Genomic DNA, 17,266 nt, shown 5'->3' with positions numbered 1-17,266 from the left:
TCTTGTTAGAAATTAATTGGTTATCGGAAGTCTATCGTAGTGAGTTCGAGGACATATTATATTATTTTTTTTACTTCGAGAAAAGTAGCCTTTCGCAGTCAAAAAATAACTGAGTAAAAGTGACTTAAAACCACACTTTATCTCTAAAAATGTAATTCTCTGTAAGAGTTATATTCCTGGGTAAGTATTCAACTATTAAGATATTAGAAACATGCAGTATTTATTATACAGATTTAAAAATATGTTATTTAAATCGTATACCTACTATTTCCTGTTTTATCTTTTCCCTTCTGAAAATAGTTTTATTTTTAAATACGTATGTATTAAATTTATTTGATAATTATACACTTTTTTTTTAATAAAAAGGATATAGAAAAAAAATCTTAACAAAAACATTAAAATTTATTAAACAAAAACAATATTACAATCAATTTTTTTACCAAATCTCATTTAGCAAGCCAAATGTCAGATGTACAATCACCTCCTGGGTATCTAAAACAAAATAAAATTAATTTATTTTCATCGATTTCATTAATAGCAAATGGCCATAAAAACCTTCGTTATTTTTACAAAGGAATTTGTCAAAATGTTTCAAAAAGTTTAAACTAGCTCCTCACTTTCATAAGAATTTTTTAGTGAAAATTTCCTACGAGGAAGAAATAATCACGATGGATAAACTAATGTTTCGCAGGACTATATAATTTCGCTCAAAGAAATCACAAAGGGCTTCAAATTTGTTTAGGTTCCGTCAACATTTTATTTTTATGATATAATTACCTCATTTCATGTGCAAGAACAGGTCCATCAGGTTCAGCTCCGAAATCCACTAAAAAGTTATCATCAAGACGCATTCCACCATTTTCTGTATCCACATTGATTTTAACAATCCATGAACCAAATTTAATACTATCAGGATAAAATTGTTTATCCCATGGTGAAAATAAACTGGAACTTACATACAAACGTTTTCCATCCAGGGATAATTGAATCATTTGTGATGATCCATGTAATCGTTTGCCCTTAACATACACTGGATTTGGTGGTGATTTCAATTCTTTGTCTTCAATTACTTTTATTTTTGAGTCACTTAAAACACTGCCGCCAAGAATGACTTGTCCTAAATATTAAAATACACTTGACATCATAAAAAGTCGACACATTTAAAAAAAGTTCAAATATTTGCGAAATTTCAAACCGATTGTGTGTGTGAAGCCTTCATCATCTATCTAATCACGAATATAATACAAAACTTTTTGACAATATTGCAGCACAGAAACTATCTTAAGCCATCTCTGTATGTGTTTTTACGCGTTCTTGTGCGAGCTTTTATGGCCATGTTTACGCACTGTCAAAGAAAATTAGGCACTTTTTAGATTGAATTCCTTGCAAAATAAAATTTGCTCCCCGTGTACGCTTTAAAACGTTTTAGAAAATTATAAGGTAGCTTTTCTCGTGTGATACAAAATTTTCAGTTTATCGTATTCAAAAACTTCAAATTACATTTAACTGGGAGATAAAGCTGTTTCAAACTTCACAAGTTTTTGAATTTTTTTTAATGAAAAACGGTTTAAATTACCTGTTAATTTTGGATGTTTTCTATCGGTTATGTCATATTGTCTTACATCTCCATGCAGCCAGTTACTAATGTATAAATATTTATCATCCAAAGAAATCAGAATATCAGAAGTCATGGCTAAAAACATAAAATAAAGTAGAATAAAATTTTTATATTATATAAAGTAGAAAAGAGTTTCCAGAGCTCCTAAGACTTTTTCAGAGTTTCTAAGACTAATTAAGACTTATTCATTCTTTAAATAATTTTTCCACAAGGGAGTTTCAAATTTCTCTAAAAGTATAAAGTTTTACCTTTTATATATTCCTCAGGCCAACCAGAAACTTTTTTTGGTGGAACTTCTATAACTTTCGTTGCAGACCATTCTCCCGAATGCGTACGTTCAAAACTGTAAAAAAAATGCTTTGTGTCTCTAAACTTATATCAAAATGAGCGTTTATATATTTTGACTCCTAACAATTTTTCTTTAAAAAAAAGTCCCATAACTGAGGGCCCTCTTTCAGGATGACCAAAAAAATTGTAATTACAACATTAAAATTGTTGAATATTGGACAAAAATAATTTTTTCCCAATACTTGACCAAACAGAAGGTCCAAAAATTGAAATTTTTAACGGCTCAAGCGAAGGATATCCCGCCTTTCTTCGAATATCAGAATGAATGACTTTTTCTTTTGTTTTTCAACTTTCTTCTTGTTTGAATATCATCCTAAACGAATATTCATAAACTTTTGTTTTTTAGAGCAATTAAAATTTTTCGGAAGCCCAAAAAGAAAATCTTCGAAGAGAAGATTAGAGTCTGCCAAAATTATATTGGACCTAGATCTAAAACAAATTGGCTGCAAGACCTAACAAGCTAGAACTGCATACGCCAAATTCAAAAATTTATATACTTGTTTAAGCAATTTATAACGTGTCTAAGCAATCTTACTGAAATACAATGCCATTAAGACAACATCCAACATATCCTTCAGAAGCTTTTGGATCATGAAGAAAACGAATTTCAAGTGGCGCAACTCCATCAAAACCTAAATCAATGGTTTGCAATAATTTCCTCTCAGACCACGAATAAAAGTTTATCGATCGTCCATAAATTGATAAATCACGTGGTTCGGATGGTTGAAATCCATTTTTAAATATTTTTGGAGCACCCCATTCTGAGGAAACCATTACATCCCAATATGGTTGATACCAGAAATCATATCCAAATTTTGCTGTTTTACCATCCGTCCAAGTACCTGAGTATAAATATCGTATGCAAAATCAGTTTATGGAATTATACAGTTATTTCGTTTATTACCTTTCACTTTGAAGGTCTCAGAGTCTATTAATACGAAATCTCCTTTTCCATTTCCTTCCACATCACCCATTGTGGAAATCATTATATCGCCTGTTGCCAGACAATGGGTCGTATGCGGGGTAGACACATTGAATTTATGCAATTCCGAAGGCTCAATAACCTTTAAATATATTAAAATTATAAAATTAAATACTCAAAAATACGTAAAATAAAATAAAACTTAAATTAACTTTATCATGAAAAACGTTTCCGACGCCTTTTATTCGAATTTTTAGTGGAACTTCCTAATCTTCTGAAACGTCCCTAGAAATTAGGTAGTACTCATATTAGGCTTACACCTTATTTATGGAGAGTAGGAATGCGTTGCACATAAAATTTTTAAAGCTAATCCATTCAGATACTTCGTTGGTCAGATACCTCGTCGATTATCTTGGCCACCAAACATATGATGGCCATTAATCCGTTGACAAGATTTGGTATCAAATAAATGATACACTATATGTTACAGAACCTAAAATTTACCTTATGTAAAGTGGGTGCCCGTGGATTTTTGCCAGTATCGACAATGTATACACGATCAGACAATAAACATGGTAACACAAGCTTATCACGTTTACGTGTACAATCCTCGTGACAACTTGAACAAATGTTCCAACCACTGTGATGTAATTCATCGCCAACATATTTCATATAGGTGCGATGGATTACTTGACAGTATGTTGACGATGCTGGATTCACATTAACTGTTGCTAAATAATCAGGTTTTTGACGATTTTTATCTGGTTGTATACAAACAATATAAATAAGTTCCTCTTTTGGACCTTTCATTGCCTCCAAAGGACTACGGTATCCTGGCCCACAACCTAATAGAACATCAAATTATACGTCAATACAGAAACTTTATTATTTCACCCGACTGGCCAACGCAAAGGAATTGTCTTTGTCTTCACCTTGAGAGTGCTAATAAGGATATATAGCAATAGTGAAAATTCAATATGGCGACCACCAGATGTCATATTGTGAAAAAGGAAGGATTAATTTCGGCGAATGCCAAATGGGGTATCATTAAATAGCTATTAAATAGACAAATCGGTTAACGTTATAATCATTAAAATCGGTTCACGCGTTTGGTCTTTAGAGCGCCTCAATTCCCAAACATACATGCATAGGCTGAAAATGAAAGCCGACAAACTATGGTAAGTGAGGTATCGTTGAATAGGTATTTAAAAATCCTTACTAAAAAGGTTTAAAAAAATCAAAGAACCTGGCAGAGCTAAATATAAACGGAAAAGAAAAATACAAGTACAGCAGTTTACATAGCGACTTTTACAGTTGCGACCCATTATTGTGAAAATTGAAGCCGGTGTAGATTTTAATGGGTCCCGAAAGTTAAAGTCACTATGTAAACTGCTGTATATGTTTTCGTCTTTTCATTTTGTATTTAACTCAGTCGGGTTTTTTTGATTTTTTAAATCATTTATAATATAAAAATTTTGAATCATAACGAAAATGGTATTCTAATTTCTTTTATAAAAATTTGTAATGTTGGAGTTTATTGTAATCGAAAGTGTAATTTCATAATAATAAATCAAGTTTATTGTACTGTTTCAATGTTATCATGTCAAGTTCAGATTTTTTATTTTCAAGTTTATTATCAACAAGACGAAAACCAGTTGAGAAATCAATGGCATGTTTTTGGTTCGAACGAAAAAATGATTCTAACAAAAGTTTTTTTGTTTTTTAATAAGAAATAACTTTCGGTTTAAAATTTTTCTTCTATCTCTTATCGGTAAGGAACCTATAAGTTGATTTTAAACGACTTTGCAAGTCATGGTCAAATTTAATGTCTCTATGAGATATTAAAGCAAAACGACTTTTACTTGAAACATTTTTTCCTAAACGACTATTATTATTAACAACTATTGCACGATTAAATAAATCTGTTTCACTCTTTTAAGATAATGTAAGATCCGGTGGACCGCAAACTTTAAACAAATCCTATATTTTTATCATTTATACTCAGTCGTAGTTTCATCTAAACTTTCCTAACATTTATGAACTGTATAGAATTTATAGAAGAACTAATGAATTCCCATCTTAAATCGGTACAATACGATAAAAATTGACAAAAAGAAAGATTTTGTTAATCTGCCAGCTACTGGTGTTTATATACAATATATTCTGAGATATGAGAGAACATCGGACACCGGATAGACTACAAAATTACAGATAAATAACAAGTAATTTCATGAAAATCTTAAAACAAATTGTTGCTTGTTTGTTGGATAAATATTTTAGAAATAATTGAAGTTATTACCTGACATTTTGAAAGTTGAATTTAATGAGCGCACAAATAACTTATGATATTGTTGATTTATTGAATACTTTTGTTTTAATATCAATTTTTGTGTGTTAATTTAAATAAATTATTTAGTATTGACGATCATCAACGAACCACGATCCACGAATGTAATAACTACAAACTTATTACTGATTAAATAGAAGTGGAATGAGAATGTTTAACTATGTTTTTTTTTATTTACTTAAACTCATGATTATAGTGCATTTATCAATTTATTAAAAAATCTTATGTGAACGCCAGACAACCTCTATATTTATACAGTGTGTAGAATCTAAGATGAAGACACGCTCACACTTTCGTCATTTATAGGAATATCGATTTGAAAATTTGCACAGTAATATAGGGGAGTGGGCTTCATTTTTTAAGATAGTTAACAGAAACCTGAACCTTAAACTCAGCCTACTAAAAATTAACCGCCACCGGCGCATAGAAAATAGAGGCTCAAAACAAAACGTATGTTTTATACGTAAAACAAAAATAGTTAGTAGAGAATCATGTAATAGGCGTTCATTAATTTCGATTAAATTAATAAACACCTTTCGAATTTAAAAATTTCGATTTTTTTGATAGCACAGGCAAATTTGATCCGATTTTATTGGAATTTTTTTTTTGAAACCTACTAATTTCGGGTTCATAATTTCGGGACCAGGACTCCACATTCTTGAAACGTAATAGAGATAGATTTTGGGTCATTCTTTTCAGCTGTGATGCCAGTTATTCATTAGTTATCACTGATGTGCTTAATTCCGGGACCAAGGCTCCACATTCTTGAAACCTATTAAAGATTGGTTAATTTTGATCATAAATTTGAAAAGTATGACCCAAATTTAGTAGGATTACATACTCGGTTTATCAAAATTGGATGAAATTTAGATATGATGGAGCAAAAGTAAATTTTTTGGATTTTGATGACATCATAAAGTTAAAAAATTTGATTTTTTTTATAGCACAGGCAAATTTGATCCGATCTTATTGGATTTTTTTTTGAAACCCACTAATTTTGGATCATTCTTTTCAGCTGTGATGCCAGTTTTTCACTAGTTATCACTTATGTGCTTTATTCCGGGACTAAGATTCCACATTCTTGAAACGTAATAGAGCTAGATTAATTTTGATCACAAATTTGAAAAGTATGACCCAAATTTAGTAGGATTACATACTTGGTTTATCAAAATTGGATAAAATTTGGATGTGATAGAGCAAAATTAAATTTTTTGGATTTTGATGACGTCATAAGGTTAAAAAATTCGATTTTTTTTATAACACAGGCAAATTTGATCAGTTCCTAGTGGAATTTTTTTTGAAATCCACTAATTTTGGGTCATTCTTTTCAGCTGCTATGTCAGTTTTTCTCAACTATCACTTATTTTTTTAATTCCAGACCCAGGGCTCCAAAGCCTCTATAAAATAGTATTTCAGGGACAACAAAAATGATTTAAAACACACCTCTACCTTTTTCCGTTGACCTACGATACAGTGTATAGGTCTATATTGTCGTAAAATTATCACTAAAAATATGATTATTAAATGTGTAGGTGCTCAAAAAAAAAAAAATAATTTTTATCATATTTAATTTAGTTTATTTATTTTACTTTAGTAAATATTAGTAAATCATATACAAATTTGCATTTATCACAGGCATATATTAATTACCCAAAATTTAATAAAAAATAATAATTTTACAAAATTAATCGTTATAAATACTAAATATTAAAAAAAAAGTTTAATATGCAGATTAGGTTTATCCTACTCTACGGTGAATTTTAACTCGGAAATCTATTAATCCTCTTTTTTTATACCATGTATATATATGAAATATATCATAGTATATTAAGTTTAGATAGAACAAAAGTTTAAATGTAAAAAATAAAAAAATAAACAACTTTTGTTTGAAATATTTTTTCATAAACATCACTGTTTACCCCTGAGGGTGCAAATTAAGTTCGAATATATTATATTCTGTATTATATGGAAATATCAGTCATGTGGGTGTGACATGTATGTATGGCTGGTAATCAACACTGTCTATACATGGTATTTCAACAATTAACTCAGTCAATTGTTTGTTTTCACTTGTTTTTATTTGAATTATAAAAAATTTTCCTAATGAAACCTATCAGAAACGGTAGGATATATTGGTTTAATATTTTCATTTCACAAGAGTAAAATTTTTTCGATTTATCTAAATCCTTCCTTCTTCATTCTACTTTGAAGAAAAAATTATTAATATACAGTACCACAGTGCTTAACACTAGAATAACTGCTCCCTGTATCGACAAGGATACTCTATCGTCATATTCGATATAAAAAAATTTTTCAATAATGATGACTTTCAATTTTTCAACTTAAAAATTGTAGATAATAATAGCAGATCATTTTTACAATCACGCATAAAAATAACATCGTAAACATCGATAAAAAAATTTCAAATTTCTTTGAAATAAATAAAAATAAATTTTTTTAAATTGTCTTCATTAATATAATCAATTCTCGAGTCAGCGTCAAGCTTCCGCTTCTTGTTGTTTCTTTAACATTTCCAAACTTTCTTCAACACTCTTGTATTGTTCTTTCTCCTTTTCGGATACTGGTTGTTTGGGTAATACCCAATGCATTACAGGTGATATTAAATCTGGATTGACTTCTTTTAAATCATTAAATCCTGTTATCCAGCTAACTACTAATCCAACAACAATTTGAACAACTGTTCCAAAACATGTGTAAAAAATGTAGGACATTCGAAACAAGACAAATACTTCGTCTTCATTAATGATTGGTCGGCGATCAAAAGTTGTCGGGAATCTAAAATAAACAAAAGACTCTTTAAAATGAAATTATTTGTATTCATGTGATTTTGAAAGGGTTTATAACTTAAAATTTATTTGACGGATTTTGATAAATTTTTTGTTGAACTTTTTGAATTAATTAGATTAATTTTTAAGATAACTTGAATTCCAAGTGCTCGTAGGAGATTTTAAGTACCCGTAGCCAAATTCTCAAAAAGAGTACGACAATAATTGAGAGAGGTAGAGCTAAAATTGTAATTCCATTTTGTTAATCTGAACAACACTGATTCAATGAAAAACAATAAATCTGAGAGAAATATCCGGGTATTAATAAATCGTCAATTCGTAAATTTAATTCTCGTTAGCTATTTGGTCCTAATTCTTATTCGGTAGTATGGCTGGAGTCATATTAAGCCTCCAAGACGACTAAGAAAGTGCATATGGGCCTTTACAGCGTTTTGATTGTTATGCTACTTTGTTTTATTTAATTTTTTAGAATAAACTGTTCTTGTAGGCAATTAGCGGGTTTTAAAAATGAAAAATACTAATGGATTTGACGAATAAATTCCCCATTAAATCATTGTATAGGTTACAGACAAAGTTGATCCTCTAGTAAGAATTGACTCTTCCTAGATAAAATCGACTGTTACTGGTCTTAGTCAGAGTTAACTATAGCTAGGTAAAGTATGCTCTCACAATCTTGAGATTGTAAAGTTTACTTCTTGCCAGAAAACGGTCTACCAGTTAAAAAAAAAAAAAACAAATAAGAAAGGCACACCTATTAATGAGTATACATGGAAAAGTTAAAAAAAAAACTAATAAAAATTACTTTGTATTAAAAAAGGGTGAGGATATACGGACACTACCGTGTGCTTAGCGTGAGTCTCACGTTGACATAATTTGGAGTAGACGATTATCATGAGAATAATAAATAAGTTTTTTGAGGTTTTCTCAAATTTTTTGAGGATCAGTGAATAAACGTAATCACAGGGTTGATCAAAAAGCCAAAAAAATTCGCAGGCTCGTGCTAACTCGACTTCCTTAAAAACATGGCATTCCCGTGGATCAGTGAATGAACGGAATTATTATTTTTTTCTTACAAAAATATAATAAAAATATAAAAAGTGAGATAATTTGACCAAATCCAATTAAATAATTTTATACTTTTTTTTTAAATCTATAGATACTTACGTATAATTGAATTGATCGAAAGGTATTGTAGAATTTTCTAAGCAACCCATTGTTAAAAGTGGTAATTTTGGATATTGAATATTACCATAAGCAATATGATAACGAGCACCAATCATAACTGAAACAGCCGAAATCAAACTAGCAAAACTTCCAACTAGAGCACCTTTAGAATTGGCCCATGGTACACAAGTAGCAAGTATAAATAAACCACAATTTGTTCCAGCAAAACATCCTGTTATACCCATTACTAACGGTAAAATTCCACCAAGCTTTTCCACAACAAGTACCAATGATACACTGATGAATCCAATTATTAAAGTACAAATTTTCATTATATAACTTGCATTACGTTCAGTCTTTTTTTCTTTGCTCAGGAATGGTTTTATTGCATCATCGTAAATTGTTCCAGATAATGTGTTTAAGACCGCTGACATTGTGCTACAAGTATTTCAAAAAAAGATAAGTTTTAATCAAGTCCTTAATGAAAGTTTAATGGTACTTTAATTGATTGAATTATGTAAAATCATAAAATAGTTTTTTTATTCTTTTGCCACGTGTATTCTATTTTTAAAACTCCTCATCAGGCTCTTGAGTTTTCAAATTGTTCATGTCACTATTTTAAGTGCATGTTTTCTCAACCTCTAGCTCAAAATAAGCAAAGAAGTTTATATAAACATATAGTTATAAATTTTTGAAAATTTAGTTAGGTCACCGCGAGGTCAGGGTTGAAAAAGCAAAAATTAGCATTATGATTGCTGAATCGCCACCATGATGATTTTAACCTCAGCAACTAGAGTAGTGAGAATTGATATTGTTCATGATTTTAGTGTTTGTAGCACTTAATATTACTTCATACCTATAATTTTTATGTAGTTAAAATTAATTAAATAAGACGAAATTGGATTTTTTTTTAATTTCCCGCTTCTCATTGCAACACCCCCCCCCCCCCCAAAACACCAACTGCATAATGGGCCGGACGAGAGACCTGGCCTAGGTGGCAATCCTACGTGCTTACGGGTTCGTAAATGAGCAGCATAGTTTAAGGTGCTTCATACAGGATATTTCAACAATTAACTCATAACTACTTAAGTGCTATAACACACAGTTTGATGAAGGCTCAAATAAAGACGGAACGTTGTAAATCGGTATAAATATAACTTATGTTACGTGATTACGTTATCAATACAAAAATAATCAAAATTCTGTATACCTACCTTAGTGCCGTACTAAAAACAGCTGCGATAAATAAGCCAGGTAAACCAGGAATATTTCCAGCTATATCCATTACAAAATATGGTAAAATTTGATCTGGTTTCTGAATGACCTTTGACGTTAATGGATCACAATATTGATACTTTGCGTACATTATGAGACCAGTAGTCACGTTGAGCATTTTTATTCCACTAAACACAGCCACAAAAAGAATTAAACATCTACCAAAAAAAAATTACTAATTAATAATGGAAATTTTTAGAAGACTTTAGTTTCCATACTTTTTTATTTGGGATATATTTGGTATCGATAAATATTTTTGTACCATTCCTTGATTTACTCCCAATTCAGAAATCCATGACATTGTTAAACCAATGGTGTAACCCCAAAAAGTAGTTCGAGTAACTAAAGATGGATCAAAACTAAAATAAAACATTTTTATTAATTTGTAGAAGAAATGGATTTCGATGAAATTTAGAAAAGTAATACTCTTTGAACTTTTCTGAATAAAAGTCTCAAAAATACGAAGGTTTAGAAATTAACTGAATGTGGCTAGGTATTTACGAATTGAAAAAACTTAATAATATTGTACCGATAAAATGAACCGAAGAATACCCCCTCGATCCAAAAAATTTGCCATGCAAAAGTTTTAGTTAAGATTTCAGTTTTTGATCAGGAAGGCTTGAACCAAAATATAGGCAAAAGATATTTGCAGGGACGAATTTTACGCCCGTGGCGAATATAATTAACTGCACCCATACTCAAAACTTGGATATTACTGCCTTTGTAAGCGATACATTTGGGTATCATTAGAAAAGATCGATAAGCCCACCAAAAACCGAGAAGACACCTTTCACGTCATCCAGACACCTTTCCTTGACCAACCTTGCCTGAACTTATGATTTCTATCCTTTTTGGGACGTATTCGAAGATTTGCCAATAATACATTAAATGGCACCATCTGCTGTAAGTGGCTGTTATATTTTGAATGATTATATCAGATTCCAGTCAAAATGGATTTAATTCTTTCAAAAATAATTGCCGAAAATACCTTTAAGATATTTGGATTTCGAAACCTATTTACTGAAATTAATAAAAATAAGAAAAAGTATTTACTTGAAAAAATCAAGTCTTCCACCAATCTCATTTCGATTCCAAACATTTGCAACGCCTCCAGTGTAAATAAAGCCCAAAACCACTATAGCAATTACGGTAAAAACAGTTATCGCAAATTGAAAAGTATCCGTCCATACAACAGCTTTGAAACCGCCTACCGATGTGTAAAATATACAAACGAAACATACAATTGGTGTCACAAGATGAACACTAATACCGGTCACTGTACAAAAATTAAAAAATTAAAAAAATTTAATTTCAAAAAAAATAAACAAGCTTTCTTCTAGTGGTCTTGTATACCTACGTAATTCATTTTACAACAAATTTGTTGTAAAATGAATTACGTAGGTATACAGGTTGTCTCAAAATTATTACTAAAGAGTTACAAGTTTTAAACGCTAATAACTTGTTTAACTTAAATAGAACACTCTGTATTTTAGCTAACTTTTTCAGCTAAGTGTTTACGTTTTCATGGAAAACGCACATTTTCCGAATGCGACCTGTTTTTAACATATTTAATATTCAGTATACGAAAACTTTATTGAAAGAAAGTCTGTGACAAGAAAATGAAGAAACTGATTTAGCGGTTATTGTCTCTTTTGATTAGTGAGAATTACTTGTTACTTTTTGAATGATTAAAAAATGTACAATTTTTTAGAAAAACCTATGTTTTTATACCATGTATATGAAATATACTAAGGTATACTAAGTTTAGTCCCAAGTTTGTAACGCTTAAAAATACTGATGCTATGAACAAAATTTTGGTATAGGTGTTCATAAAATCACCTAATTAGTCCATTTCCGGTTGTCAGTCTGTCTGTCGTCTGTCGTCTGTCTGTCCGTCTGTCATCACGATTACTCAAAAACGAGGAGAGATATCTAGCTGAGGATGTAAAAAGTGAGGTCAAGTTCGTAAATGAGCAACATAGGTAAATTGGATCTTGGGTCCGCTGGAGCCATCTTGTAAGCCGTTAGAGATAGAACAAAAGTTTAAACGTAAAAAATGTTCCTTATAAAAAAATAAACACTTTTTGTTTGAAACATTTTTTCGTAAACGACACAGTTTACCTGTGAGAGCGCAAATTATGCGTAATTTTTATAGTATTACCTATATGGGTATATCACATATTTGTATATGTGTGACATGTATGTATGTGTAATGTGACAGAGTAATCAACACAGTCTATGCATGGTATTTCAACAATTAACTCAGTCAATTGTTTGTTTTCACTTGTTTAAGTTTAACATCCGGTAATATAAATTTTCATAAGCATTCATTTGATAAAACAGTGTCGATACTACCTAGTCCATTATCAACGATAATGAAATAAGTTAACTCTCCCTAACTAATAAAAGGGATAATACCTACTTAATTTATTTGCACAAATAAATATATAGTAATTACCTTGACTAAATGCAAGTGCTGGTATGTAGATAATTATTGGTAAATATGCTAAATTTTTTGCAATAAATAATGTTGACGTTACATATCGAATTTTCTTATCAAAACGTAATTGTAAATATTCAAAACTACTTGTTACGTTACTTTTAAATAAAACTGGTAAAAATATATGAATTGTAAATAAACAAACAATTATAATACATATTGATGTTGCCCAATATGAGCAACCATAATAATATACTTCTGCTGGGACACCCAATAATGTTATACCAGAAAGATGACTGAAAATTGAGAAAAAAAAATTTAATTTGTTATATAAATATTATCAAAGATAATACATGAGATCTATACAATATAGGCATTTGAAACTTATTATTAGAGTTGGTTTATTTTATGTTGGACCCTACAAACAAAGAGATTAAATAATAATGCATATATACATATGGTATATTATTTATAATCTTTGTTTGTAAGGTCCAACAAAAAATAAACCAACTATAAATATATATTTATAGGTATAGGTATAGGTATAATACAAAAATTCATCTAAGAAATTTGGACTAAAATCTGTACATATTTAATAATTTTTGAAGTGAAAACTTCTTTAGCGGCGTTGTACACTTTTTTTGTAATGGGTAAAAATGTTAAACTCGCGTCAGGACACGTGACCTGATCGAAAATTCGTAAGACCATGTCACATTCAGTACACAGATTCGCGTCCGATCACCGAATTTAAGCAACATTGAGCACAGTCAGTACTTGGATGGGTGACCGCTTAGGAACACTATGCGGTTGCCTTTTTATTAAAAATATAATTTTTTTTTTCTTTTTTTAAGTGAAAATTTCTTTAACGGCATTGTATACTTTTTTGTAATGGATAAAAAATGTTCGTTCATGAAATTGTCATGTTTGTGCACGATAGCCCAATAAATAATTATTGTATTCTACCACATAAAAGATAGTACTTTTATACTGATAATTAAAGCAATTCGTGTAAAATTATTCCCTAACCATTCCAAAATATCAAAAATGCACAACGTTAATATTCAAGTTTTCACTTCTGCCGGCACTCCCGGAGTGCAACACGTCGTTTTTTTAAATTAAGAGCGTTCTTCGGGAAGGACCAAAAGAATTTAGTTTTCTTAGGAAAATCTTTAAATTGTGTTGGTTTACTGGAGTATTCTCAAGATACTCCAGTAAACGAGGCTTAAAGCTCTAAATTATTTCCGATAACTACGATTGGCCTGGAATTTTGGAATTAAGCTTTGTTCATCCTCTAGATCAAAAGTTATATGGTTCCTTGTAGTGCTTTTGTCTAGGGGTGGTAACCATCCCTTCTAGGGGGTGGAACAATATATGTTGAAAATGGACAAAGTGATGAAATCTAAGCTAAAAGTTTCATTTAAGTATATTTCGAAAAGTCAATATTTTCCCAGTTATTCAGCACACAAACTGATGAATTTACCACTGGAATTAAAATTAATGTTTTCCACTTTCCAATTTATTTATTTATTTACTGACAACATTCTCAAAAATTTTAACGTTTTTTAAAGTTTTTTTTTTTTGTAAATTAAATGCAAAAAAAAAAAATTTCGAAAAAAAAAACGAAAAAGTTGTCTTTATTGTTAAATAACTCGAAAAATAAACATACTGAAGAAATAATATATAAGGATTCTTACCTAGCAGCTAATGAAAGTGCAACAGGAAAAAATCCCATTTGTTTACCACCAAATAAATATTTATCGCTGGTATCTTGTTTTTTAAAGAAGCCAAAATAAATACCAACTAGAATTGATAAAACTAGCATTGCCACAAATAAAATATAATCCGACCATGAAAAAGCTCTATATGTAGCTTCCATGATTTTCGCTGTTGAATTTACATCAATTGAAATCATTTTTCAAACTACAAATAACAAAATTAAAATTACCCCATTATTAAATATTAATAATTATCAAAATTAAAATCACATTTTAAAGTATTATTACATTTTTAAATTATCTCGTCAATTTATTATAATTTCTAACAAAATATTATCGAATAAATTTTCGGCACTTAAACTTTTTTACGGCACTTAAAATAAAATAAAAATATTACACTATTGTATTGTTTGGGACAATACATGAAAAAAACGAGTAAATTAAAAATTTTTCAAAAAAAATGATTTTCAAATTTATGTTGAACTCATTTTCTTTGGACTAAACTTTAATTTTAATTTTCTCTGTATTTATAAAAAAAAAGCCTCCGGTAAAAGGATTTTCTATTACGTTTATAATTTTTGTTAATTGTAAATAATTACTTAAGAATTATCTAAAATACACAAATTTTATAATTTCGTCGTAAATTTTTCTCTGTAATTTATAATTTTTACGTAAAAGTTCGTCATATATAATGTAACTTACATTGTGTTAAATTAACGTGAGTTTTTTTGAACAATAAATTAATAATGTGACTCCTGGAAATTTTCCTTAGTTGTAATTGTCTTTTTTATAAATAATAAGAATAATGTCGTTGAATAAATTCATTGATCCTTTAGTATAAATCTTATTTATCTTTTAGATAAATAAATATATTAAAAATATAATTTATAGACAAACGAATCCCATTTATTTTAATTTATGTGAGATATGCATTTTGTATTTTTAGAAATATCCTGTTCATACTGCATTATGATCTTGATATCGATATTAAATATCGAAAAAGATATTTTCGAATTGGATAAAATATAAGCAAAAAACTTTCATTATTCTAAAGAAAAGGTCTGTCTCAAAGAAGGCTATTTTTTTTTACCTTCCTAAATTCCTTGTTCTTGAACTTTGATCAATCAAAAAGACTTTAGCCTGAGATTTCCAGTTTTATTATTTTAATAATTTCGAGGATATTGTTATAAATTTCATCATTGTTTATTTATCTTTATTTATTTTACACAGGAAATAAAAATTCATAGTTTTATTGTTATTAAAAACTATTATTTATCACTCTAAATAAGACGACATAGGTACTCATGATTGTTTACATATAGTTTCTGTAATTAATGAATTGAGCTGTAAGGATTTCAAAAGCGCTTCCACGAGGCATTTGCTAAATTACCTCAATTCTGTCGAGAAAATTTTTTAATATCGTAAAAAATTGTTCGGAAAACAGTTAGTTTTATTAACATGCTTTGAATGGGGAAATCCCAAAATTTGCTGCTGATTATCTCACGATCTAAATGAATCACTGCCATCGTGTACTTCCTTGTACTTAGCGATACCTGAAAAAAGTTTAGGATCCCATCAGGGTAAGGTTAGGGACACAAAGGAATGTTTTTGGTGGTAATTTAATAATTTGAATAATAGGAAAAACTGTAAATTGGAAAATTGAATGTAGTCGAAAAAATTATTTATTTCATTTTAGCATTTTATTTTATTTAATAATTTAGGTACATAGTAAAGAAAGTTTTATTTATTACACTGTTATTCTGCGGCCATACACGAAGGCGAACTTCAGATAAAAATTAAAATAGGCAAGTACCAACCAATATATATCACCGTTATATACTCATTTGATACTTGCCTAATTTCGTTGTTGTTTAGTGTTCGCCTTCATGTCTGGCCGCTGCTGTATTAAAATTATAAAAATATAGATAATTCGTCTGGTCAATGAATCAAAACATACTTCTCATTCAAAGGTTTAAAATAAAAATACCCAATAATATCTAGGATAAATGATTCAATTACCTTGATATGTCTATATGATAATTGTAATTAATATCTTTAAACATTAATCAATTATAAAATGATGCATTCATTCAAAAACAATGAATTTTTTTTTTAAATATTCGATTTAATTAAATTATCTATTTATTACAAATAGCTCAGAATTGCCTCATTTACAGTCAAATGCAGTAAATTCTCTGTAATCATAAGCGTCATAAAATTATTGAAGGAGTACCGAGGGCTGATTGTGGGGGTATGGAAACCTCTGGGCTAATTTTTGTACTATTTTCTCCAGTTTTCGTTCATTTTTGGAGTTTACTCCTTAAGAATCGATTTTCATATAAAAATCCCGGTATAAAAGCATATGAAGAGTAAAATCTAGAACCTATCGTGCGCACTTTTCACTTTTTAGTATTGTGTGTGTATAACTTGTATACTTGTATGCTGTCGACAAAGCATCTATTGTTTGAAACTGACAATAACCTGATGGACACAGCATACAGTGTAGTTGTTACCCATCGATACAGAATGACTACATAGGGACTCAGCCAACGTTCATCGTACGTCTTCGAGTTTTTCTGGGTTACCATATATAAATTATACTACATAGTACGTATAACAAAGCATTTATT

At 29.6% G+C, this 17,266-nt stretch overlaps 2 protein-coding genes across 3 annotated transcripts; both read right to left on the bottom strand.

Annotated features, from left to right (window-relative positions):
• Positions 1-426: 426 nt before the first annotated feature.
• On the bottom strand, positions 427-5,363 carry LOC123298230 (methanethiol oxidase). The gene is made up of 8 exons (XM_044880182.1): positions 5,188-5,363; positions 3,393-3,733; positions 2,871-3,030; positions 2,502-2,808; positions 1,867-1,961; positions 1,577-1,693; positions 778-1,117; positions 427-492 (listed from the first exon to the last, which is right to left on the bottom strand). The coding sequence occupies exons 1-8, from the start codon at positions 5,192-5,194 to the stop codon at positions 447-449; spliced, it is 1,413 nt and encodes a 470-aa protein (XP_044736117.1). The 5' UTR covers positions 5,195-5,363; the 3' UTR covers positions 427-446.
• A 2,002-nt stretch (positions 5,364-7,365) lies between these two features.
• Positions 7,366-17,187, bottom strand: LOC123298221 (sodium-coupled monocarboxylate transporter 2-like). 2 transcript variants are annotated; one of them, XM_044880172.1, is made up of 8 exons: positions 14,925-14,943; positions 14,616-14,841; positions 12,940-13,217; positions 11,535-11,757; positions 10,700-10,840; positions 10,421-10,639; positions 9,207-9,644; positions 7,366-8,031 (listed from the first exon to the last, which is right to left on the bottom strand). In XM_044880172.1, the coding sequence occupies exons 2-8, from the start codon at positions 14,831-14,833 to the stop codon at positions 7,734-7,736; spliced, it is 1,815 nt and encodes a 604-aa protein (XP_044736107.1). In that variant the 5' UTR covers positions 14,834-14,841; positions 14,925-14,943; the 3' UTR covers positions 7,366-7,733. The 2 variants fall into 2 exon arrangements, with proteins under 2 accessions (XP_044736107.1, XP_044736108.1); XM_044880173.1 differs by lacking the exons at positions 14,616-14,841; positions 14,925-14,943 and adding an exon at positions 17,129-17,187 and having other exon boundaries at positions 12,940-13,176.
• Positions 17,188-17,266: the final 79 nt, after the last annotated feature.

This window comes from Chrysoperla carnea, chromosome 4 (assembly GCF_905475395.1).
Source record: "Chrysoperla carnea chromosome 4, inChrCarn1.1, whole genome shotgun sequence".
Taxonomy (NCBI): domain Eukaryota; kingdom Metazoa; phylum Arthropoda; class Insecta; order Neuroptera; family Chrysopidae; genus Chrysoperla; species Chrysoperla carnea.
The sequence above is the reverse complement of the archived record's forward strand: the minus strand, read 5'-3'. Positions and strand labels throughout refer to the sequence as shown.

Coding starts and splice junctions, on each gene's coding strand:
- LOC123298221 (XM_044880172.1), bottom strand. CDS start 14,833: ATGATTTCAATTGATGTAAATTCAACAGCGAAAATCATGGAAGCTACA. Junction 11,758..12,939: donor AGCACTTGCATTTAGTCAAG/GTAATTACTATA, acceptor ATTTTTGTACAG/TGACCGGTATTAGTGTTCAT. Junction 10,841..11,534: donor GGAAGACTTGATTTTTTCAA/GTAAATACTTTT, acceptor GTTTTATTTTAG/TTTTGATCCATCTTTAGTTA.
- LOC123298230 (XM_044880182.1), bottom strand. Junction 1,694..1,866: donor GCCTGAGGAATATATAAAAG/GTAAAACTTTAT, acceptor TTATGTTTTTAG/CCATGACTTCTGATATTCTG. Junction 493..777: donor GTTCTTGCACATGAAATGAG/GTAATTATATCA, acceptor ATTTTGTTTTAG/ATACCCAGGAGGTGATTGTA.